Source organism: Sorex fumeus, unplaced genomic scaffold, assembly GCF_029834395.1.
Source record: "Sorex fumeus unplaced genomic scaffold, SorFum_2.1 ptg000009l, whole genome shotgun sequence".
Classification (NCBI taxonomy): Eukaryota; Metazoa; Chordata; class Mammalia; order Eulipotyphla; family Soricidae; genus Sorex; species Sorex fumeus.
In genome coordinates, this window is record NW_026606066.1 from 18,062,606 (window position 1) to 18,087,329 (window position 24,724).

At 32.8% G+C, this 24,724-nt stretch overlaps 1 protein-coding gene across 6 annotated transcripts in view; it reads right to left on the bottom strand.

Annotated features, from left to right (window-relative positions):
* The window catches only part of LOC130019812 (sodium channel protein type 3 subunit alpha), a 137,567-nt gene that overhangs the window by 35,123 nt on the left and 77,720 nt on the right, over positions 1-24,724 (bottom strand). For all 6 annotated transcript variants that reach the window (XM_056110487.1, XM_056110486.1, XM_056110485.1 and 3 more), the window contains exons 13-17: positions 23,957-24,089; positions 22,415-22,653; positions 14,388-14,561; positions 11,737-12,093; positions 8,494-8,964 (exon numbers count right to left, since the gene is read on the bottom strand). In XM_056110487.1, coding sequence (XP_055966462.1) covers positions 8,494-8,964; positions 11,737-12,093; positions 14,388-14,561; positions 22,415-22,653; positions 23,957-24,089 — 1,374 coding nt within the window. The remainder of the gene's footprint in view (positions 1-8,493; positions 8,965-11,736; positions 12,094-14,387; positions 14,562-22,414; positions 22,654-23,956; positions 24,090-24,724) is intronic.

Genomic DNA, 24,724 nt, shown 5'->3' on the forward strand with positions numbered 1-24,724 from the left:
TAGCACTCTATATATGTTTTATTTCAGAAAGTTAATGAAAATATTGTACCAACTGCACAAAATTTCAAAAGTAATGAATTTTCCAACATTTATAAAATGAATCTTAGATTGTACTAAGATTAAATTATAACAACTTTTTCATTCTGATAGACTGCAACAGAATGCATAAAGATTTTCACTGATGTACTTTTAAATAATTTAATTTATACAAGGAACTACTTAAGCATTAAAATTATGTTGTTACAATGAGTCTAATATAACACTATCTAAATAATCTAAACATTTTCTACTTAGTTAAGCACTTTGGTATTCATACTCTGGTTGAAATAATTTATAATTTTTCATAATCACACCAAACATAACTTTCAAATTTACTTAAAATTTGTGAGTAATTTAAAAGCAAATGACTGATGGTAAATACAAAGAGTAACTTACTTTCTTTATATTGCCATAGCTGTGATACTACAATGATATAAAAAAGCAAAGAAACCTGAAATGAAATTTTCCATATTAAGGAAGTTGATGCTTATATTAAATAACTAAAATTTAAAAATTATTTTGAAATAGTTAGAAAAGTATGATAAGATATGTAGGCACAACAAGAAAAAGCTTCAATATACAACTTTGTAGTTGTATAGACACATACATACAAAATCAGACTTGTTTTTGTGTACTATTTTTTTCCCTTCTCTCCAATGTTATGACACTTCAGATTAGTCTTCCATCCCTTGCAGAAACCATTGACTCTGCAGAGGGATGATGGCTTATGCTCTATGAATGCACGCTGGAAAGCAGGTTTTAAGATGCAACATTCTCCAGACCTAACTCAACTGCAGAAAGCATGCCTGGCTGTAGCAGAAGCCTGGCGCAGTGCTGTGGAAGCTGCACGCTGATCCAGGAGCCATGTTCTCAAAGACATGGTACCTGAATAATGAAGATTTAAAGGAGGTTCACCACAATGACCGCTCCTAAGAAATGACAGAATCAGCACCCAAAAAGGCCGTGAGACATTTTTTCCCTTTAATAACATGAACTTTTATAGAAATTTTCCCTTCTGGTGGGTGAGTATTGCTCATGAATTTTATTTTCCAATTAAATACTGAAATTGAGCTTTCAGAGATAGAAGAGAATGTTAGCAACTGGCCTACTTCCACTGAAATGCGCTCACATTTCATTTCTTTTCAACCAGCTCTTGAATGTTTGACTCTCACAACTGCCATATGAGTTAAGAGATAAAATAAAAGATTCAGCCATTACAGATTGCCTTTAAATTCTAGTCATTTCTCTCAAAATGTCTGAGATTGTCTCGTAAAAAAAGAAAATTTTTTTGTTCATATATACTCTCAGGGCTTGTGTGATCTTTTGGATATGCATACCCATATCTTGACATAACATTTTATTGCAAGCACAGTTGCATCATAGTATGACCAATAAGCTGTTTGTCCAAGAAAAAAATCAAAAATGAAACTAATATTACTTTTTGTTGGGGATATAGGGTCACCTATTAAATAGGGAAAAAAAACAGCTTTTTGCAGTTTGGCCTTATCACATTTAAATGCGCAACAACCTTGATGCCCATCTTGTTCTAAGAAGCAGTATATTCTAATAACAGTATAATAAATGAAACTAAAAAAGAAATCAAAATATGGTTGCTGAAGACTAAGTAAAGGGTAATAAAGATGGTAAAAGTAAAAACAAGTTTATGTTGAGGAGATAGTCTAAAATTTCCATCTGAACTTAGCCGTAATTGAGTTTTATTTCAGCAGTGCACCAAAGCATTGAGAAGGTTCTTCAAAGGTAGGTTTGGATCTAAAGTATTAGTACATGTGCACACTTGTAACTCTGGCAGAGAGGCCTCACATTCAACTTCACAAGAGCATTTGGAAGACATTGAGAGCACAGTGAGACCAAAGAAAGTCAGAGATTTTCTCCCATTCCTTGTCAGCTTCTTCGAACAGACAGAGCATTTTCCAGAAGGCACATAAATTCAGTTTCCATAAAAGCTTTGAAAATGAGGGAATCTCATTATAAACATGGTGTTAGAGATAATTTTCCAGTGCCATTTTATCCTAGTTTGTTTGTTAAGGAAAAAAAATATTTTTTTTACTAGCTAATAGTATCATTCTAAAAATTAAATGTTACTATGAAGTAAAACCTGGAGAAGTGTCCAAATATTATTTTTTTCTAGTTATTGCAAGATTAAGTTATGTATAACTTAATCCAGAGATGGTACCAAACTCCATTTAGGCTTTGTATTTATTTATTTACTTTTTTTGTCCCTCTCATAGCTATGTTCAGGCTTTCTGGTCAGAAATCTCTCTTGGCAGTGCTCAGAAACCTCTGCTGATGTGCTCAGGGGACTGTGAAACTTACCCATATATTTTCTGCTCTCTCTCCCTCTTTTAACCAATAATCTTGAGAATTACCCATCTCATAAACTTATAACTTTTGGTTTACTGGTTTACTCAGGGAACCCTAATAATCCTAATACTGACTGAGTTTCCAAAAACATTTTAAAAATTAACTGAATATTTAATCAACTCATAAAACTATACTGATCTTGGGAGATACCAAAAGGTATCTTCTCTCACAAAACTATTATTAATAAGATAAGCATTTTCCAATGCCTTTTATATCCTCTCAATTTAGGACACAACATTTGGGAGAAGACAGATCAAGAAAAAACAATTTAAATGATACACTAAATTATCAAAATTATCAAAATGCAGTAACTACATACAATAATGCTATCCTTCCTTTAATTACTTTATACTGATTACTACGGTTTGGCAGGCACATGGCTTAACAAATTTCCTAAAGTACACACACAATCCAAGTTATATTTATGAATTAATGCATTCAGACTATGGCCTTTCATATCCAAAAACTCATGATCACCCTGATCCTTTTTTGAAAAATGAACCTAAAATTTTTTAGACATGAAAGCAAACATTTCCATCTGCAGTACATAAGTTGGATGGACTTAGAATTATATTCATCTGAATATAATAATCTAAAAATGATGGCAGTATTAAGACATCTTGTGAGTCTTACTTTGCTGATACAATTTACTTATAAGGGCTGAATCAACAACAACAACAAAAGTTGAAATCTTATTTTAATGAAATAAAAGCAGAGAAATAAGAAAAAGTGCATGCTCTCTTAAATTCTTGACATATTTATCTATAAATATTCCCTATCATGTTTTAAAATAGGTATAAGTTCTGCTGAGCATGCAATCATTGCTTTAAAAGTTTAAACGCCTGAACTAGAAATTCATTAGCAGAATCAAATATGGTGTTGGGACTGCCCATCTTGCCTGACCATGCTGGGATGTGTCACACGATTCAGCAGAGAGCAGCTGAGCATGTCTAGCACTTCCTTGCCACAGCAGCGGAAGGAACATAGCTGAGAAGCATGCAAGCCGGTCAAAATTCATTTAGAAAGTGATTTGTACATGTGCAACTTGCTTAGGTAACCTGGGTAAAAGTGGTGGCACGAGCCTCTGGCTGGTTAAAAAACACCAGAGTTTCATTCTTGATGGCTCCAGCTTGGTTTATTACCCCTGTGAGAAGTAAGAATGGTTAAGTAGTGAAGATCACAGTATGATATTAATAGATTTAGCGTTGGAACTCAACTTCAAATATGTTTCTTCAAAGCACATATTTTATATCTTTCACCTATGAAGACAAGGAAACCTCTGAAAACTATAGTGCAAATATCCATAATTTTTAAAATGCCCATAAATCATGGCTAAGCAAACTTGTAAAACAAAAACAAAAACAAAAACAAACAAAATTTTACTGTCTATATAACCACAAGATGTGCATTCCAAGATTTTCCAAAATAAGATGATCAGTTTGAAATCAGTACTTTCAATTCTCTTATATTATTCACAAAAAACTTTATTTTTAATAGCATGCTATTATGTGAATGCTCATAGAGATCTAATAAATACATACATTTTTATAGTATTACTATATATACATACTAAAAGTGGTGGTTACAGAAAAATAATAGCAGATACATATTTTTTTATCTCTAAAGCATATAAGAATTATTCTTAAATACACTCTAACAAGTATCCTTAATTATGAAAATGAATTGAAGGGTTAAAGTACATTGAATATCAAGTGACAAATAAAATAGATTTAGTAATAGAAATTATTAATTTAGCAATATAAAAATATTAATTTTCAGTAAGTAAAATAGAAATTTATTATATAGATTTTGCCTTCCTTTTTAAAAAATGAGAAATACTTCATTTGTTTTAGTCTGTTTTCTTTTCCTCGTTGTCAGCAAAAAAGTAAAAGTCCTCTGTGTTTTCCAGAGCACACATCAATGTTCATTTATTACTTGTGGTCAAAACAGTAAAAAGTGTGACTCAGTTGCTTTTTAATGTCTGTGTGTTTGCGTGTAATGAGTAATGGCTATTAAAAAGAAAACACAAACCTGACCTGTGTTTGATATATTTTCAGAAATTTCTGATAAAATCTGCATTTTGCAGGACTCTATCAGTAATTGCCTTACAATGTTGATCATAATTTTGTTTTCACCTAAAAAAAATCTGTGAAACTAATGGAAACTGACTTATAATAATTAATTATACTTTAATTTTTTTTCTAGGGATTATACTCAGAGCCTTATTCATGCTAGGTAAGTGTGCTATTCCTGATATAGAGATATAATCGAGTGTTTTTTAATAATTTTCCTGAATAATCCATATAAAATTTATTTTTATTTTTTATTTTTTTATTTTTACTTTTTGGGTCACACCTGGTGATACACAGGGTTTACTCCTGACTCTGCACTCAGGAATTACTCCTGGAGGTGCTCAGGGGACCATATGGGATGCTGGGAATCAAACCCGGGTCAGCTGTATGCAAGGCAAATGCCCTACCTGCTGTGCTATCACTCCAGCCCTATAAAATTTATTATAAATTTAATATTTCTGTGCAAAATAATTGCAATTTTCTTGTATTTAGAAAAACTATAAAAATTGTTGTGATCTATTTTCTATTAATATATCTGTACATTTAAATTGTTTTACATTCTATAACTGGATTCCAAGTACACAACAGTAGCTTACAAAAAGATAAGTTGTTAATAAAAATCACTGAGCAAGAATATTTTGATAAAATCATAAAATATCATCTAGGACTTGATAATGGGTAAAACATTTTTATCTAACTATTCTAGGTTAAATACAATTCAGCCATTAAAAAGGACATTACACTGAGGTGGTATATTTTTTAAAGAGATCATTAAAAATATATGTGTAATTTTTATGTAATTTTTGAATTATTCTAGACTTTACTTTTTGGTAAAAAAATATACTTAATTTCCATAGATCCACTGTGATAAAATCATTGCTATTAGTCTAGCAAGTAATTTATACCTCCTTGTTCTGTTTACTTCTTCATGTATTTATGCCATTTTCCCTAGTTTTATTTATTTCTTATAACTACTTGAGTGAGGTGTTCTACTTCCGAGGAATCATAGAATTATAAAATATGCATATATTTTTAGTCCTTCACCACCTTACCATGTCAGACTCTGGTTCCCAACAGTGCCATTTCAAATACATTGCCTTTCAATTAAATCATTTTTCACATAAATCTGATAGCCTTTTTTACAAAGAACCTTTTAGATAGTAGTTTTACCATTTTTCCAGTGTCCTAGATTTTTGATGGAAGAAGGGTTTACAAAGTAGTGTTTAGAGGGTCCTGAGTCTACTCCCAGAGATACTAACCAAATACTGTACTGTGTGGGCCGGCACCAGGAACTTTACTTGCGGAGACCCTATGGTACTGAGACTTGAATCCAGAACCTGCAGGCTAAATATGCGATCCATCCTCTCAAGTTATCTCCCTGATTCCAATTTCCCAGACTTTTTCACTGTTTTTGTTAAATTGTGAGTTAGTCTCAAGTCCCCTTAATAAATTCTAGTCTAGAAATTCACACTTATTGCTCATTAATTATTACTTCTGTTTTTTAACCAAGATAATCAGCCTTTTGTTTTTATTCTTAACAGCTTCACATATCAAATGGTCTTAAATACAATTCACCAAATATCTCTTTCAATTGCCCTTCCCTTGCTTGAGAACAAAGAAATGCTCCTTTTGTGCATAGCCAATTTCAAAGTCTTTGAATTATAATTTTTAACTTTTATTTTAAATTTCAAAACTTAAATCTTACAATTTAAAACTACTTACATACAACCACACACACTTTTCATGCTCCTATTATTCACCAAAATGAACAGTAAACTCACTCTTTTGACAAGGGCGGGAGTGAGGGACACATCTGACAGTGTTCAGTGGTTACTCCTGGCTCTGCACTTGGGAATCACAACTGGAGTTGCTCCTGGGACCATATGAGATGCTAGGATCAAGCTCAGGTCACCTTACACACCATACTATCTCTCCAGCCCCTAAACTCACTTTTTTAAAAATAAATTACTATATTTTACATTTTGTTCATAAATTTGACCCTAACTTTAAGGTCTATTTCAATTATTTCCATTCAGCAACCTGCTATTTTGTTGTTTTCAATATATGTACCTTTATAATTAGTCCTTCAGAATTAAATTTTTTAAACAGGCCTATAATGATTCCATGAGTTTTGCTTCCTAAAAAAGGTTGAGATTTTCCTGGTGGTGTTTAGATAGAGTTCACTTTCAACTCTTTGTTTTGTATCCTGCAGAGTACTCAGTTTACAATGAAGCTGAATATATATTTGGTAATTATAAATAGTGCTTCTTAAATACATATAAACCAGGCAGTGAGAATTAAAAAAAATTAGATTCAACTATCATTTCCTCAGAGTGAGAAGCATGTAAATAATTATTCTACTCATTAAGCTACCTAGGGATACTGAGAAAGACTATTAAAACTCATTTGTATGTACTTTCACCTTTTCAATTACATTTTTAAATTTTCTGTACATGAAACAGCTCTAAAATGTCTTTTGCAAAAGAATCCAGGAGTTTCTAAATAGTGACACTGTTTGCTAGTTATTACTTATCTAAATTGATATTGTAGCCATTAAAAATATTCTACAATGTGTTCACAAAATTGAACATCATTAGTCTGATTCCTATGGTGTCAATATTATACACTGTAAAAAATTTACTTATGTTCTTCCCTGTATAGAAATACAAGATTAAAACCATCAAGCAATGTTATGGGACCATATAAATTATAATCATATAAGAGCAATAATTTTCTTCTTTCTTTTCTTTTTTAAATTTAATAGGGGCCTCCAGAGTAGTGCTCAGCAGGTCCAGAGACTCCTACTGGAGAATATTGACCAACTTGGCTCAATGCAAGGGTCTGATGATTCAGTGTTGCTCAGTCCCTGTAGGGCCAGGATTATATCTAGGTCACCCAGATGGTTCTTGGAGGTCTCCAGGTGCACAGACAGAGACGCTTCAGGGTCTCCAGAACTATACCTGGTGATGCTCAGGGGACGATGTGGTCACATTCTAGGCATGCACTTTTACTCTTACTGCCTTTGGCTCGTCATTGTTTTTAAATAACAATATAACAGCATTTTTGGTCTTTCTTTGTTTTATTTTATTTATTTATTTTTCTGGCTTTGTAAGATTTACTCCTTGTTTTGAGCTCAAGGATTACTCCTAGCAGTGTTCCAGGGAGTGCCTACTGATCTGGGGATTGAACCTGGGTCAGTCACATAAAAGCAAATGCTTATCCACTGCACTGTGTCTCTGTCCAACATAACGATTTAAACAGCTTTTATTAGTAAAGTAAAAGTAAAGGCCCTCCCGTTGATCGTCGATTTGCTCGAGCGGGCCCAGTAACGTCTCCATTGGAGACTTTGTTGTTACTGTGTCTGGCATATCGAATACTAGACCTACAATTAAATTACAATTTGTAATTCTCACAAAAAATTTCTATATAGTTCTTCAAATTACAACTTAATTTTGAAGACTATGTATATATATATTTGTTCATCCCTCACGGGACAAAATGCAATCAGCGTTTTTTGCAATTTCCTAAAATGTGTAACTTTTAATAAACAAATCACACTATCACTGTCAATGACGATACATAGGTGAAGTAACGTGAATATTCGCATTATAAATCAGCAAAATAATATATTGTAGAAAGCTAAGCTATCTCATTCTCACAATAATCAGTAAAATACTAGTTGATTTCTGTAAAATCATAATGTAGTTTCCAATAGAACAGGTTAAATTACATAACTGTTTTGGAAGAACAAGCTTTTAAGCAACTTCTAAACTATCAAGAGGATGCAGTACTAATAGTTTAGAATGAAATTTTCTGTGGGGAAATTATAATTTGTATGAATTATAGGCCAAAAGAGATTATCTCATAATTTCCCAACATTATAATAGAGAGAGCTATCAATATACCCTTTAAATAATGCACATAAGTACAATAAAATACTGAATCACATTGTATTATCATTTTTGAAAATGTAATAAAAACTTTTTAAAAGCGCGCTTACCTCTTTACTTTCTTCTAGTTCTGACTCACTGCTAAACTCTTCAGTATTTAAGTTTTCAAAGTCAGACTCTCCAACAGCAATTGGTACTGTTACAGTGAGGTTGGGGTTGTTTATGAAGGACATATAATCATTCTCATCGATTACATATTTTTCAACACTGCTTCCAGTACCTACTCCACTGGTGGTTCCATTCCCATCTTTAAGAACATTAAGCTCTTTGTTTATTTCAATTCCAGTATTATTGGATATACAGCTGTCTATTTTGTTTTCTTCATGGATTTCTATAACTTTTGACTTCCTAAGAAATGTCACGCGGAAACACTCCTGAATCTTATTTTTTACATAATCAATTCCTTTTTGCATCCTTCCTACTGCAATCTGGAGATTGTTCATTTCATTATCATCATCAGTAGCAGCAAGATTGTCCGAACTAAATGAACTCAATAATAAGGCTAGGAAGAGGTTCAGAACCTAAGAGGAAAAAAAAGATCATTAATTCTAAAGTATTAATTTTTAAGACATCCTAAATGGGGAACTGAAAAATGTTTGTTAAAATTAATTCAACAAATGCTGTTTTGAATACTTAATAGACTTAGGAAAACATATCTTAGCCATATACTTTAAAGAACTTCATATCTTCTACTGTCTGTTACAGTAAAATGGTAACATAATCACTTTCTTTCTTACCTGTAAGAAACCATTGTTTCTAAGATTTAAAATATGTCTACTCAAGGTTACAAGTGGAAGGGATAAAATCTATGTGGGACACTTACAATTTAGGTCAATGAGATAATGAGATTAAAAGATCAGTAAAATATTTTATTTTAATAATTTTATTTTATTTTGTCCTGTTTATATGTATTGCTAATGTATTAATCTATGGAGGATACTTAAAGCATATGTAAAAATGATAATTTTAAGCACAAATTTCTTTGTCAATACCACAAACTTGCAGCATAAAATTTTAAATGTAAAAATTACTGCAGAAATTTTGCATGCAAATTATAAAGTTGAACACATTTCCTATCAATACATTTAGAGATTTGTTCAAATACTTAGATTAAAACTACTTAAAGAGCATTGGTGGTAGAGAATGGGCACTGGTGGAGGGATGAGTGTTTGATCAGTGTATAACTGAAACCCAAGCACAAAAATTTGTAAGTCTACAACTGTACCTCATGGTGTTTCACTAATAAAAATTTTTTAAAAAATCAATGAAAAAGAAAGTATTTCAGGGTTTAGGCTAGACCCTTCACTGTCACTGTCACTGTCCTCCCATTGTTCGTGATTTGCTGGAGCAGGCCCAGTAACGTCTACATTGTGACACTTGTTACTGTGTTTGGCAAATCAAATACATCACGAGTAGCTTGCCAGGCTTTGCCATGCTTGCCGGGCTCTCCGAAAGGGGTGGAGGAATCGAACCTGGGTCGGCCATGTCGGCTGTATGCAAGGCAAACGCCCTACCCTCTATGCTATTGTTCCAGCCCTCTAATTTGTTTTTCTTGTGCTATGTTTTGTGGAACAAATTTGAGAAAATATTAAATATCCAATTAATATAAGAATACATAAAGAAAAGTTAAACATCAACTGACGAAATATGATGAACCCAGGAATAGTTCATTATAGCTACGAAAAAGAATATCATAATGCTTTTCACTTTAAATGTATTTATTACAAATAGCTTTGTTGAAAAATTATCAGAATTTATATCCCTTAAGTAGTCACACAAATTTCATTTTACACTATGCTTTGACTGCTCTGAGAAAATATTTGTATTTCAAATTTACATATGTTTGCTAATGCTGCTTTTCACATTTATTCTTTGTCATATGTGCTGGGAATGAACAAATGAGAGCCAAATATTCTACTAAAATGCCAAAAAAATGTAGTTATGGTGGTGGAGAATGGGCACTGGTGGAGGGATGGGTAACTGATCATTGTATGACTGAAACGCAAACACGAATATTTGTAAGTATATAACAGTACCTCATGGTGATTGACTAATAAATAAATAAATGTAGTTATTAGGTTTCAAAATATACTACAAGGTAGGAAGACTAATGCATATCAAGAACCCATTTTACTCCTTATTTCTGTGCATTTTCTCAAAATCCACAGCTTTAAATTTACTTCTGAAAGACCTTGCAAGTTTACAGATGTCCCATACACAATCTTTTATGAAACCTCATTTGAAAAGTCTTCCTCGAAGAGTGACTATGTATAACATAAACACTTTGTCCACAATGAGTGAGAAATTTAAGCATTAAAACATATAAACGTAGGCAGTGTGCTTTTTTGTTAGTGCATTTGAATGAGAGCTAAAAGTAAATGTTTAAAATGTGGTTAGTGAACCAGAGAGGTAATTTAAGGAGTTGAGAGTCTGCTTTGTATTCAGCAAGCCTAGATTCTAACAGTTGGCACCTCAGAGTCCCCTGAGCACCACCAGGAGGAACCCTGGCTGAGCATAGAAGGGTATGGCTCAGGAAACAATACAAACAATGAGACCAACAAAACTACTTAATAAGTATCATTTGAATAACTTAAGTGGAAATAATTTTTCTCTTAAGTAAAGTAAGTAAAGTATTTTCTCTTAATTCAAAGAAATTAAATTCATAGAAAATTCAAAGAAGATTTTAACCCCTTCTCAAGTTATTTGGATAATTATAATGCTAACCTACAAACTAATTCTCTATTTTGTTGAGATTTATCTTTAAAATTTGGTAATATGTATGTCTCTATATACACAAACAGTAAGAACTATGAATGCATAAAGAATAATTTCAATGTAGAATTGATGTCTTTTATTGCAGATCATTATCTTACCAAAATATTGTTAGAATAAAATTAGTGTGAATTATAAAAACATTATATTTTTTCGTTTTTATCATTAAAAATATAAATCTTTTTAAAGATAAAAACATTCTATCATTTTATCTATAAAATGATAAAAAACATTTTATTTCTCGGGAAATAAAAGCAAAAGTTTTTGCAATCATCTTTCACAGACATCTTCAATTATTTCTCATTGAAATCACAAAGTATTGGTTTGCTATTTCAGTTTCATAGTTATGGAACCTGATTCTCAGAAGTAAGTTGAGTTGCCCAAGGGTAGAGACTTAATAGTAGAAATTGAGTCTACGTCATTTTTACAGAACCAGAATTATGTCTACCTATCAGGTCACTTCCTATCTACTGTTTGGTGATATTCTTAATTAGAAACATTTATGTATAATACATACATACCACAAGATTTCCAATGACCATGACCAACATGAAAACAATAAGGCACATGGTTTGGCCAGCGACCTCCATGCAGTCCCACATGGTCTCTATCCACTCTCCACAGAGTACACGAAACACAATCAGGAAGGAGTGGAAGAAGTCATTCATGTGCCAGCGTGGTAGTTGACAGTCGCTGGAGATCTTGCAGACACATTCTTTGTAGCTCTTACCGAACAACTGCATGCCAACCACGGCAAAAATGAAGACAATGATGGCCAAGACCAAAGTGAGGTTACCCAGAGCTCCCACGGAATTGCCAATAATCTTAATTAGCATATTCAAGGTAGGCCATGATTTTGCCAACTTGAACACTCGAAGCTGTAATCAAGCAAAAAGCTACTCTTAGCAAAAATCACAATATAATTTAGGAAGTAAGATATCATTTTGCTAACATGTCATTTTATAGACCAATTTCTTATGAGTACAAAAATCTCCAACCATATTAGGCAAATTCACAAGTAGAAAAGTCTTTAATGATATAAAAACCATAAATCAGAATAATTCCATTTAAATGCAAAAATTTAAAAAAATGATACATTTCAGAATTAAACTTTTTTTATTAATCAACAGATACACTTATTAAAACAAATATTTTGACTACAGGTGTCTGTGAATTTACCAAATAAATGGCAACCTCAGACTGTTTTAGAAAGTAATACAAAATATTAGAAGTTTGATAAGTATTTTTTGTTTGTTTCTGATTTGGGCCTACACCCAGCAATGCTCAGCGGTTGGTTACTCCTGGGTTTACATTTAAAAGTTACTCTAGCAGTACTCAGGGGACCATATGCAATGACAGGGATCAAACCTCAGTTGGCTGTGTGTGTGAAAGGTAAATGCTATACCTATTGTATTATTTCCCCCACCCCTTGAGAAGTACCTGTGACATATTCGATATGCCAAAAACAGTAACAACAAGTCTCACAATTTGTTGTGAGACGTTACTGGTGCCCAAACAAACACTGTCCTCCCATTGTTCATAGATTTGCTCGAGCGAACCCAGTAACAACGTCTCCATTTTTTTTTTTTTTGAGACTTGTTGTTACTGTGTTTGGCATATTGAATATGTCACGGGTAGCTTGACAGGCTCTGCCGTGCGGGCGAGATACTCTCTGTAGCTTGCTTGGCTCTCCAAGAGGGGCAGAGGAATCGAACCTGGCTCGGCCAGGCTGGCTGCGTGCATACTGGTGCCCACTCAAACAAATTGATGAACAACGGGAGGACAGTGCTACAGTTATAAAATAAAATAAACTGGATAAAAATTATATAAAGTTTTCCTTTAAATTTGAAGAAAATACATATTTTACCCAGTAAAACTTCTGCATATTTTTAAATCCTTTCTTTGTTATAATGTTTTTGGTCATTTTGGGGGAGCCACACCTGCTGGTATGCAAAGCTTACTCCTATTCTGCACTCAGGAATCACTCCTGGTAGGTCTTTGGGGACCACTTCTTTCTAATTTTTAAAAGTTTGCTCCACTGTCAATTAAGGGCACTGCAGCACTGTCCTCCCTTGTTTATCGATTTGCTCCAGCAGGCACCAGTAACGTCTCCATTGTGAGACTTGTTACTGTTTTTGGCATATTGAATACGTCATGGGTAGCTTGTCAGGCTTTCCTGTGCGGGCGGAATACTCTCAGTAGCTTGCTGGGCTTTCCGAGAAGGGCGGAGGATTTGAACCTGGGTCGGTCTGGGTTGGCTGCGTGCAAGAAAAACGCCCTACCCGCCGTGCTATTGCTCCTCACATGATACCTTCAAAGTGTTCTTATTACATATGCAAGATGATAAAAAAGACAAATAATTTGGAACCAAAACGTGTATTTGCATTTTTTTACAGACTTCAAAGAAAACATGAATTAATTGAAAGCATAGAGAACAAAAGGTGGGCTTTTAAGTGACTGGAGCAATAGCACACCGAGTAGGGCATTTGCCTTGCATGTGGCCAACCCGGGTTGGATTCCTCTGACCCTCTTGGGGAGCCTGGCAAGCTACTGAGAGTATCCAGCCTGCATGGCAGAGCCTGGCAAGCTCCCCGTGTTGTATTTGATATGCCAAAAACAGTAATAAGTCTCACAATGGAGACATTACTTGTGCCTCCTGCTTGAGCAAAACATTGAACAATGGGAGGACAGTTCTACAGTGCTATATATATATATATATATATATATGATTATGAAGCGCTTTGTCATGTCTTATCTTTCTTAGAAAACAGGTTACACTTAAAGTTTGGGATAAAACACATTTTTAGTATGAATGATAGCACAGTGGTAGGGCGTTTGTCTTGCACGCAGCCAACATGGCCGACCCGAGTTCGATTCCTCCGCCCCTCTCGGAGAGCCTGGCAAGCTACCGAGAGTATCTCGCCCGCACGGCAGAGCCTGGCAAGCTACTCATGATGTATTCGATATGCCAAACACAGCAACAACAAAGTCTTAAATGGAGACGTTACTGGGCCCGTTCGAGCAAATCGATGATCAATGGGAGGAACTTTACTTACTTTATTCTTATATATTTTAATATTAGAAGTATATAACTATATAAGTATAGTAGTTCAATTTAAAAATTAAGTCATGTCAATAAAATTTAGAAAATAAGCATAGTCTGTGTAGATACCAGTCTGAATGATCTTAGTACAGACAATCCTTCCACATTTGCCAGGCCAAGCTCCATCAAACTGAGGCTGACAATAATTCCATCAAAAATATTCCAACCCTCTTGGAAATAATAATATGGATCCATCGCAATGATCTTGAGAACCATTTCTGCTGTGAAGATCCCAGTGAAGACCTACATTAAAACATTGGAAAGGAAAGCAAATGAATTCACAAATTTGGAAAAGTTGTAGACAGCACAAATTTGGGAAAAAGAATATTAAACTCTCATGACAATAAATATCTAATGTTTAAAATAAATATGACAAACCAAAAAATTTAGTATATTTTAGGGAGTGGATTTGTTGTTTTATTTAATAGAGAAATATCAGTAAAATATTAATTTAATAGCATTCATTATCAACATTTATGATTATTACTTTGTTCGATAGGAGTCACACCAGCCTGTGCTTTGGAGCTATGACATGACAGTACAAACTCAAGGTCTTGCACATGTTGGTCACGTGTTCTATAACTTGGGCTATTTCACTGGCTCTCATCATTTACATTTGAAATGTGTACACAAGTAATAGATACTAAATTAGTTCTTCCTTTGATATCCTATGCTTTTTCTACAATCACAATCAGTTTTTATGACATGATTACATTAGGAAAAACTGTATTATTGGCACGTCTATCTTTATTTTGTATTTTTAAGGTACAACATTTCTCATTTTAAAGTTACATAAACATTCTTGAAGGAGTGAGGTTTTCATAAATATAATAATATCTCCGGGTGCATGCTTCAGAGTAAAGTTAATGGATTAAGAGAGCAGGCAACTGAAGATTTAATTGAAAGCAGCAGGAGAACATTCTCAGTATGCATACACCCATAATTAAGATTATAAATTATCAGAATGATTTAATAATCATTTATTTCACAGTCAAAGGAAAAATAAAACAAAGAATTTAGCCTTTCTTTATTAGCTGAAAACCATAGGATAAAACATGACAGAAAATTTTATGATATTATTATTACAAAAATGCTTTAAAGCAGTTCTCTTAACAATTGTGAAAGTTGCCTTCTGTGACTGTAATATCAATGTTTCCATTTACCAAAGCAAATATTTTACATTGAATTAAAGCTATCAAAATAAAATGATTATAGTTTCCTAAAACATCAAATTAATTAAAATAAATCTTTATCTACTTTTACAAGCATGAAAATGTAGGTAGCATCTCATCTTCACAACTAGAGAAAGACCTGAGGTAACTATCCATCATAGAAAAAATAAGTGTAGTTCATCAACTATTCAAATAGAACTGAAACTGATTTTAATCAAGTCTAAAAACACTAAACAAACACTATCCTCCCATTGTTCATCGATTTGCTTGTGCGGGTCCAGTAACATCTCCATTGTGAGACTTGTTGTTACTGTGTTTAGCATATTGAATATGAATTCATCACGGGTAGCTTACCAGGCATTGCTGTGCGGGAGAGATGCTCTTGGTAGCTTGCTGGGCTCTCCAAGAGGGGCGAAGGAATCGAACCCGACTTGGCAGGGCTAGCTGTGCTCAAGGCAAATGCCCTACCGCTGTGCTATGGCTCCAGCCCAATCAAGTCTAGTATATGAATATATAATTATATAATATGCACATTGAAAAATGGCTTTATTTTACAGAATATCTCATTATAAGAGTTTTCCTTATTAATGTAAAATTAATTCTGATTTGTTCAACTTTATCTCATACAAAAGTTTCAAGTTATAAACACATTAGTTTATCTGAATTAGAAAATACATAAATAATCAAACATATATCTTCCTACAGTAAATCATAAGTTTATGTTCTTAGTTCTGAAATAGCTCTATCTCTTGCAATATAAATATTGATACATATTTTCTATCTAAAATGTAATCCCAACATGAAATTTGTGTAAGAATAGAATTTAAACTATAGCTTAAAGTCATAGCTAAAATTAAATAAGTAGCTAAAGAATTAAAACTTAAATAGCTAAAGAATTAGTCTTTAATTTCAGACAGATATTTATTTAAATGTTTTTCATTTATGCCCTAAAAATCACCAAGATTTTATTTTCTGTACATGATTAGTCTAGACTTAGCATGATTAGAGATATAAAAGATTTTTAGACAGTCTCATTCTAGCTAAGGTCAACTGAGAATATTAATTTTCATTTATGTGATTAGTTTTAAAACTGTCAATTATTTCTAAAAACTAAAAGAACCACTAGCACTTTTGGAATATACAATAGTATATAATGCCATTTATGGTTAATAAGTGATTTATAAGCTTAAATTAAAACTTTAGAATTTAATTTGATATTGACATTAAAAATTTTTTTATTTGCATACTTAGCTCATTTCAAATGTATATTTTTTATTCTGGAGTGAGGATTCAGTAATAACTAACAGAGCTTGAGGTCTACCTCTAGCTCAGTACTTGCAGGGGGCAATGTAACTTTTCAGAGCTCAGGGGCAGCTATATGGTTCTGGGGATTAAACCCAGTGTTCCTGAATGGAAAGTATGAGCTCCAGCTCTGTAAGTGATCCCCTTATCCCTTGAATATTAACTTCTATAAAATATTTTACGTCTTTGGAAAATATGTATTATATTTTTGTGAGCAACTATATATTTTTCATAAAACTTGCTGAGCATATACATTTAGGTAGTGTAAATTGTGCTCGATCTTAAAAATATAGTAATTAAGATAAACTTTGAATTACATAAATCTATTTTTCTAAACTTTAAAGAAACTGCACTTTTTTTAGTGTGTTTTTGCCATACCTGGCTGTCCTCAAGGCTTACTTCTGGGTTTGCACTTTGGGATCAGTCCCACTGGGGTTCGGGCTTCCATATGCATTGCTAGGGATGGAACCCAGGTCAGCCTCATGTTCGGCAAGTTCCTAACTTTTTAATTTTTATGATTTTCCCCCTTATTTGTTGGTTATTTTTGGAGATGATTCACCAGTATGTGTTTAAAATTCTTGAATTTCTATCAATTTCATGTTTCTCAGCAAGTTATATTCAGAAAGTGATGTATACTCAATTGTTGTTAGACCAGAGTCTCATTAGAAGGCAGTAGTTTGTAGACAAGTAGTTTGTAACACAATTTTTATATTATGCTGGGAACAGTGATGCATGACTGAATATATCTTATTAATATTAAGAATACTCATTGACTTATTTGTGTTGCCCGTGGCTGCCCCAGCCGAGCCGGGTTCAATTACTCCGCCCCTCTTGGAGATCCCAGCAAGCTACAGAAAGTATCCCACCCACACAGTAAAGCCTGGCAAGCTACCCATGACTTATTCAGTATGCCAAACTGTAACAAGTAACAACATCTCTCACAATGGAGACTTTACTGGGCCTGCTCCAGCAAATCGATGAACAACTGGAGGACAGTGCTACAGTGCTACAGACTTATTTGCTTAAAGAATTCTCTTGCTGATGCCATATACCTCCTAGATGATTCTAGGATGTGACTTCCAAGAGTTTTGGTGTTCAATAAATAAAAAACATTTTCTTCAGAGAATAATCATTTTTCTTTCTTGAGACATAAAGATTACTGATAAATTATCATATACCTTACTATTTAATGATACTGGCATTCTAATTGTGTATCTATAGGCTTTTAAGACCCTAAAAAAGTTTCAGTATTTTACATCCTCTCCTATTCTTGCAGAATAAGAAAATATTGTTAATCACTAATTGCAGTGAGAGTCATAATAATGATCTAGTATATAAAGAGCAAATGTCTATCTACCTTGAAGAAAATTACACACTGGTTGAAAATGTTTTTATGATTATATCTAATATATTATGATTGATGGAAGAATCTTGTTTATATTTTATAGAACTTATAAAGTGGGTAGACATAGTTTAAATAGAGATTTTAAATATCTTTATACTGATAGATTAAGTCAATCAGCAGACACAGGACGGAAAAGGGAGACATTGATCTAAATTAATATTAAAACTTGATGAGAATAGATGCCTTCAGACCCCATGCCAAGTTGAGTCTCATCTGGACGCCTCAGAGGAGATGGGTGAGCCCACACCCACCCCAGCAGAGCTGTGGAAGCCAAAAACCTCCAGAACCCAATCACCAGCATGCTCATGGCTTATCACATGCTTGGGACGAGTCTCACACATGAGAATGAATCTGTTGAAAAACCCAGGTATGCAGGATTTATAACCAAAATCTCCAGGCTCTCATGGAGTCAAAAATGGGCAACCTCCATGCATCTCCCTGTTGTCCCAGGAATCTAGCAGTCACACCCAGGAACTGCCTCTGGGTGCAATATAAGCTCATCAATGGTCATGATCCAGAAACTCAAAATTAATCTTGGAAGAGAGGTGCAAGCTGCAGAGATGCCTCCTGACCCCAAAGTCACCATCCAGTTAAAAATTTAACTCCACCTCTATCACCATATTTGAAATTTTAGAATTCCTGGAACTACATCTTATTCTCTAAGCAAGTGATGTAGCATGAATAGCAGACCACATTTGGTGGGGTGTAAAGTAGAAGAAAACTGATCTCAATTAAAATATATATATATTTATTTATATTTTATATATAATATATATATTAGCATACAAGGTTCAACCTGTAAGAATATGCTAGTAATCTCTTATACAAGGGCTTACTGGCTCCAGGGTAAGATACAACAATCTTCACAGACTTTCCCCTAAGAAAATTTTTTGGATCATTTTTAGCAGATTATTCATAATAAGCAGTACAAAAAAATTATTTAAGACCTGCTTTTGAGGCAAGCTTGGTGGTGGTAGGAAAATTTGAAATAATGGTTGTGGGAAGGTGAAATAGTTATGAAATTGTTGTTATAATATTGAATATAATAAATTATTATGAACATTTTAATAAAAATAAAAGTAAATTAAAAAATAACTTGATGAGAATGTTGGAGTAATAGCACAGAGGGTAGGGCATTTGCCTTGCATTCCTCCGTCCCTCTCGGAGAGCCCAACAAGCTACCAAGAGTATCCCGCCCACATGGGAGAGCCTAGCAAGCTCCCCGTGGAGTATTCGATATGCAGAAAACAGTAACAAGTCTCACAATGTAGACATTACTGGTGTCCGCTTGAGCAAATCGATGAACAGTGGGAGGGCAGTGCTACAGACAATGCAGTGCTACAATACTAACCTCAACGTTCAAGTGGTTCTACAGCAATTTACAAGTCATGCATTTTCATTCTGCTTTCTTACCTTATTATCTTTGATATTAGTCATATCATATAATTTTTATAATTGAGAGAAACATGAATAATCAGTCTAGTACATTATTTCATGATAAAACAGACCCAAATATCTCAACAATCTCTTTTTCAGGGCTTTTCAGATATTTTGCATGGATATTTTAAGTAGAGCCCAGCTTTGATACTACAGTCTAGTGTTCTTCCATGTGATCATTTTATAATCTAATCTCTCTTGCTCTTTGTTTTCATACTCAATTGCTTCTACACTGAAATTCTATAAAGCTCAATTTCCTTCTTTACTTTGGCAAATTTTCAAAATTTCTTATTTTAACTTGTTCCACTTCCTTAACTGTCCAATATACTAGGAAAAATACAAAACCATTTTCCATCAATATTTCAAAGAAAGGTTAATAACAGATAAAGAAGGAAATTGTTTGTCAGGTATATATTTGGTGCCAGGCACAATACTGTGCTTTCACATTACCTCATCTGACCTTCACAACAACTCTGGGAGATGGGTGTTATTTTCATTTCAATACCAAAAAACAAAGACTCAATTTTATTTTATCAGATTTCTCCAGATGCTACATTATTAGTAAGCATTAGCTATGTGGTCAAACCCAGATCCTCTGACTTCAGTGTCCCTGTATTTTCATAAACACATGCTACAAATGTAGCTGTTTTGGATAGAAAAAAACTATTTGATTATTTATTGAGTGACAATCATTTAAATACTGTGGGAAATGCAATGGAATAATAGAATATAAACTCTACCATTGGAGCAATTTATGGTCTTGAAAACAAAGAACTTTTATATAAAATTAAACTATGTAATATTCGATCACGTTTTAATTACAAATTTATTGGAAATTTGCTAAAGAGTACTAAATAAGACTGTCATATTAGAGGGCATGAGGATAGATAACTAAGATGAATAACTATGTAGGAACACTCTAACCATGAGATCTTTCCCATAAGTAACAGAAGCATTTGTATAACATTCATGTGGTAAAGCAAAAAAACTATTCTGAATGTTCTGACTTTTTCTCATTAGGAAGAAATAATAACAAGATGACATGAAAGGGTGAATCAACTGGGAGTCTTGAAAACTAGATTGAAGTATTGATTCATAAGTGTAATCAGAATTTATTCTGCAAGGTAAAGGGACATTTAGTGCAAATTTCATAACATTATTTAATATTGGTTGCACTACAAATAACAATATCTTGAAACATGAAATATGGATATTCATGTCAAAATATATGTAAGAAATTAAAATAGGAAATTTCTAATTTTGAAATTGTAAAGGCTACTAGAAGTCTAAGAATATTCAATGACACTAATGGTATTTTCACTAAAGTATGGGAAATATCATCTTTCAGCTGTTGTATATTGTATTTAAAGTATTCCTGAGAAGTGATTATAGCATTGAATACATAGAACAGGAAGTAGCTAATAACACAAAAATAGGCCATTCTAGAGTTGTTGACTATATAAAAGTATAGATGAAAAAGTATAGCCCAGTAGGCCAAAGACCAAAAGGTCAAAATACAGAAAGAGATGGAGTAACTAAAAAAAGAATAAACAGTCAGAAAAATAGTCTGTTTTGGGTGACAATGATGAAGAAAATCTTAAAAATGTGTTGGATCTTTTACTGAATCAAATAATGCAAATGGAGTTGTGGTCTTTTGTTGGTAAGGCATTTATGCATTTATCTACCTATATTCTTTCCTTCCTTAAGTTGAAAAAAATTATTTTCCTACTTATGTGATTCCTCAGGATGGTAATGTTTTCACATTTACACCTTCTGTCAAGCTTGATTAAACTGTAATTGAGTGTCTGATCCAAGCTATGCCAGAGCATTATTGCAAGTCTTTGAACTGAAGTTTAAAAGAAAGGTTTTTTGTTTGTTTCTTCTTCCTAGTGAAGAGGTTGAAGAATATAAAATCAGTGAGCTATGACTGAGAATGTTTCCAGATATAGGAACAAATGATTCCTAAACATTTGAACTACATTTAAATCCTCAAAGCATTTTCTAAAGCTCAACTGCAAAATTACCTTGTGGAATTATTTTTCCTTTCTTAAATTGATTAACACTAGTTTCTGTATTTTGTCAAAAGGGAAGGTCTTGATAAATAGCCTACGTTCTTTTCTTAATTTTTCATCCATTTTTAATTTATTCATATAGATTTAGGAGGGAATGTGCAGGTCAATAATATTCATGAATGACGGTCAAGTAATTTAAGCAAAAATGATTAAATTACCAGTTCAATTTTACCAACTTTAATTCTCTTGTATAAATAGTACTGAAGAAATTTTATTCAATACTTAAATGAATACTATCTTTTCTTTTGTAAAGAATTTGATGTTTGTGTATTTCTTCAATGGATAAGATTCTTTAAGTGTTGCATGAGTGTGTACAGAAATTGCATGGTTATGGAATCAGAATTGGACCTTTTGGTTTCTCTGGATTTAAATTTCTAGCAAAAATTATAGTAAAGTTTTTAAAGAGTTTACAGAAAGACTTCATGACTTATCAGTATGAATATCGGTCTAAGTAATTTGTATTCCTCATTGAATTTTAGATATTATTACTGGTATTCCAGTCTTTAGTTTTCTCTTCCTAGATACTAGTATAAATAAAGAGGAAATCATTTTTAGGTTTCACATATGTATTTTTTCTTTGGTCTGTTTCCTTCTCCAAATTCCTTCCACCAACCAACTCCAGCAACAGTTCCCCTTAATCCCCCACTGCCTCCCTACCCTTCACCCTTACCAAGTCAAAAAGAAATAAGTAACCTCAAATGAACTTACCAGGTTTCCTACAGTCAATACCCTACTGAATTGACCAGTCATTGGGTAGTGCTCCATGGCCATAAAGAGGGTATTTAGAACAATGCAAATAGTAATTGCAAGATCAACAAATGGATCCATAACAATTAAATTCACAAGATGCTTTACTTTTAGCCAGGCATCACAGCAATCCCAGATCAAAAACACATTGGCAAATCTATACCAGCATGGTGGACACTTTTGTCTAGATTCTTCAAGTTCTAGGGCAATAATAAATAGGAAGAATAAGATAAATAGTGAAAGTGATTACTGGTGCTATATTTTTAGATATTGTTTGAAAAAAACCAATGCTTCTAGTAGGAGTTAGAAACTCTTAATACTAGTTAAACAAGTGTCAGAAGATAAGCACATTAAAATATTTTCATAAAATGTTATTCAAATCTGCTTTCTATTTTTGATTAAAGAAATTGTCAAATACTCAGTCTGAATTTAATATATTGATTCAAAATAACTAGACAGTGGCTGATAAAATAACTATTTACCTTAAAAGAAAAAATATCTTAATAAGTTTTAATAAATACCAAATATATCAAACATTGATGATTTTTAAAAATACAAACAACACTGTCTTAAATCTGTGATACTTATTAATATCAGTGATTTATTTCCACTGTTTCTGTATCAACAGGGAAGTTACATATAGTGTAAATGTAGAATATGGTTTATAGCAAAGATTCAGAACCAAATCTACTTTTAATTCATAATTACTTATGTCTATTATAATGCTGATATAACATTAAAGTAACTAGCAATTTCAATGAGTGAAGCTCTTAAGATAATTATTACATGACTCCTCAAATATTCTAATGTACCAACAGGACAAGAGAAAAATGTAATTAATATTTTTCTGAACAAATATCATATGTGAACAATATCACAGACTTAGAAAATTGTACTAATGCAATATCCCTCTAAACTTCAAAAGACAAAGATTGATTTAATGAATGAATGAGTGACTAATTCTTATTTCCTATAAGTTGCTATGTGGAAATCAGCAAACATAACCATAGCTGTCCTTAAAGAAATGTAATGTTCTCTTTGTATGTGGAAGATGGAACAGATCTTTGGTAAAGTCTATGTTAAAGCACAGTAATGGTTTGGTTTTGTCCAAATTAGTCATGTCCATCCCCCAACTTTATTAGTACATCTATGTCTAGAGAACAGACATAAAAACTTGAAAGATGCTTTCTTTTCTTATGCATATAAAGATGTAAAACAGGAATGTTTTTACTTTAATAATTTTAAAATAATATAACTTAGGAATGCATTTCATTGAAAGAATACTGTGGTAAAATACCACTCTGTAGACAAAAGGTAGTAAAATAATAGGCACCAATATTATTTCTAATTAACATGATAAAATCTATTCCGCATTTCATCTTCTTAAGTCTACTGTACAGTTCTCATTTTGGGGAAATTGACTTTGGTAATTCTGTAAGAAGGAATAGTTCCACAAAATCATATAGTCATAGAAAACTAATCATCCCACAGCCTACTTCTTACCCTCCATTGTATTGGTCAAAATGCTGGCTATACTCATAGCTCTGTGTCTTCCAGAAGAATCTTCTAGCATTTCCATTGAAATCTGATAAGAACTTAGCCTTCTCTTTCTGATTTCTGTTTCAGTGGTGGTGCCCTGCAAACCAAATACTGATGGTTCAAACCACCCTTTCATTGAATAATATATTGCCACTTGACATTTTTGGAAGTCATTCTTCATGCGACTTTTACAGGTAAGATTTTTTAAATAATAATAAAATATTAAATTTATTATTGTTTTAAACATTTAAAAATCATTGCAAGTGGATGCGCTCTACCAAGAATTTACCAGTTAGATGAAATTGTATAGGGAAATTATGTTGCAGAAATATTTTTGCTAACATGTTTCGGAATTTTTGGAGAATATTTTATAAGCATGCTAAAGTCACTTATTCATTTAATTTAAATGCAGTTATTTTAAATGCATCTCAACTATATATAATCAAATCAATCTTCCTTGAAAACAAATAATAGAATCATATAGTCTCAAGGATGAATTATTTTCTTTGAGGCTATATTAACAGTATTGACATATATGGGCCAAATTTTCCATGCACAAACACAGATGTACAATGAAATGTGTGTGCTTTCCTGGATTATAAAAAATTATTTCTAAGTGCTCCTATAAGTAATTAAATTTGATTATAATATATTTGTCAATTAAATATATTGGTCATTCCAATGTTCAATTTTAAGTACATAAAACTTCAATATGTAAGTAAACAATTGTAC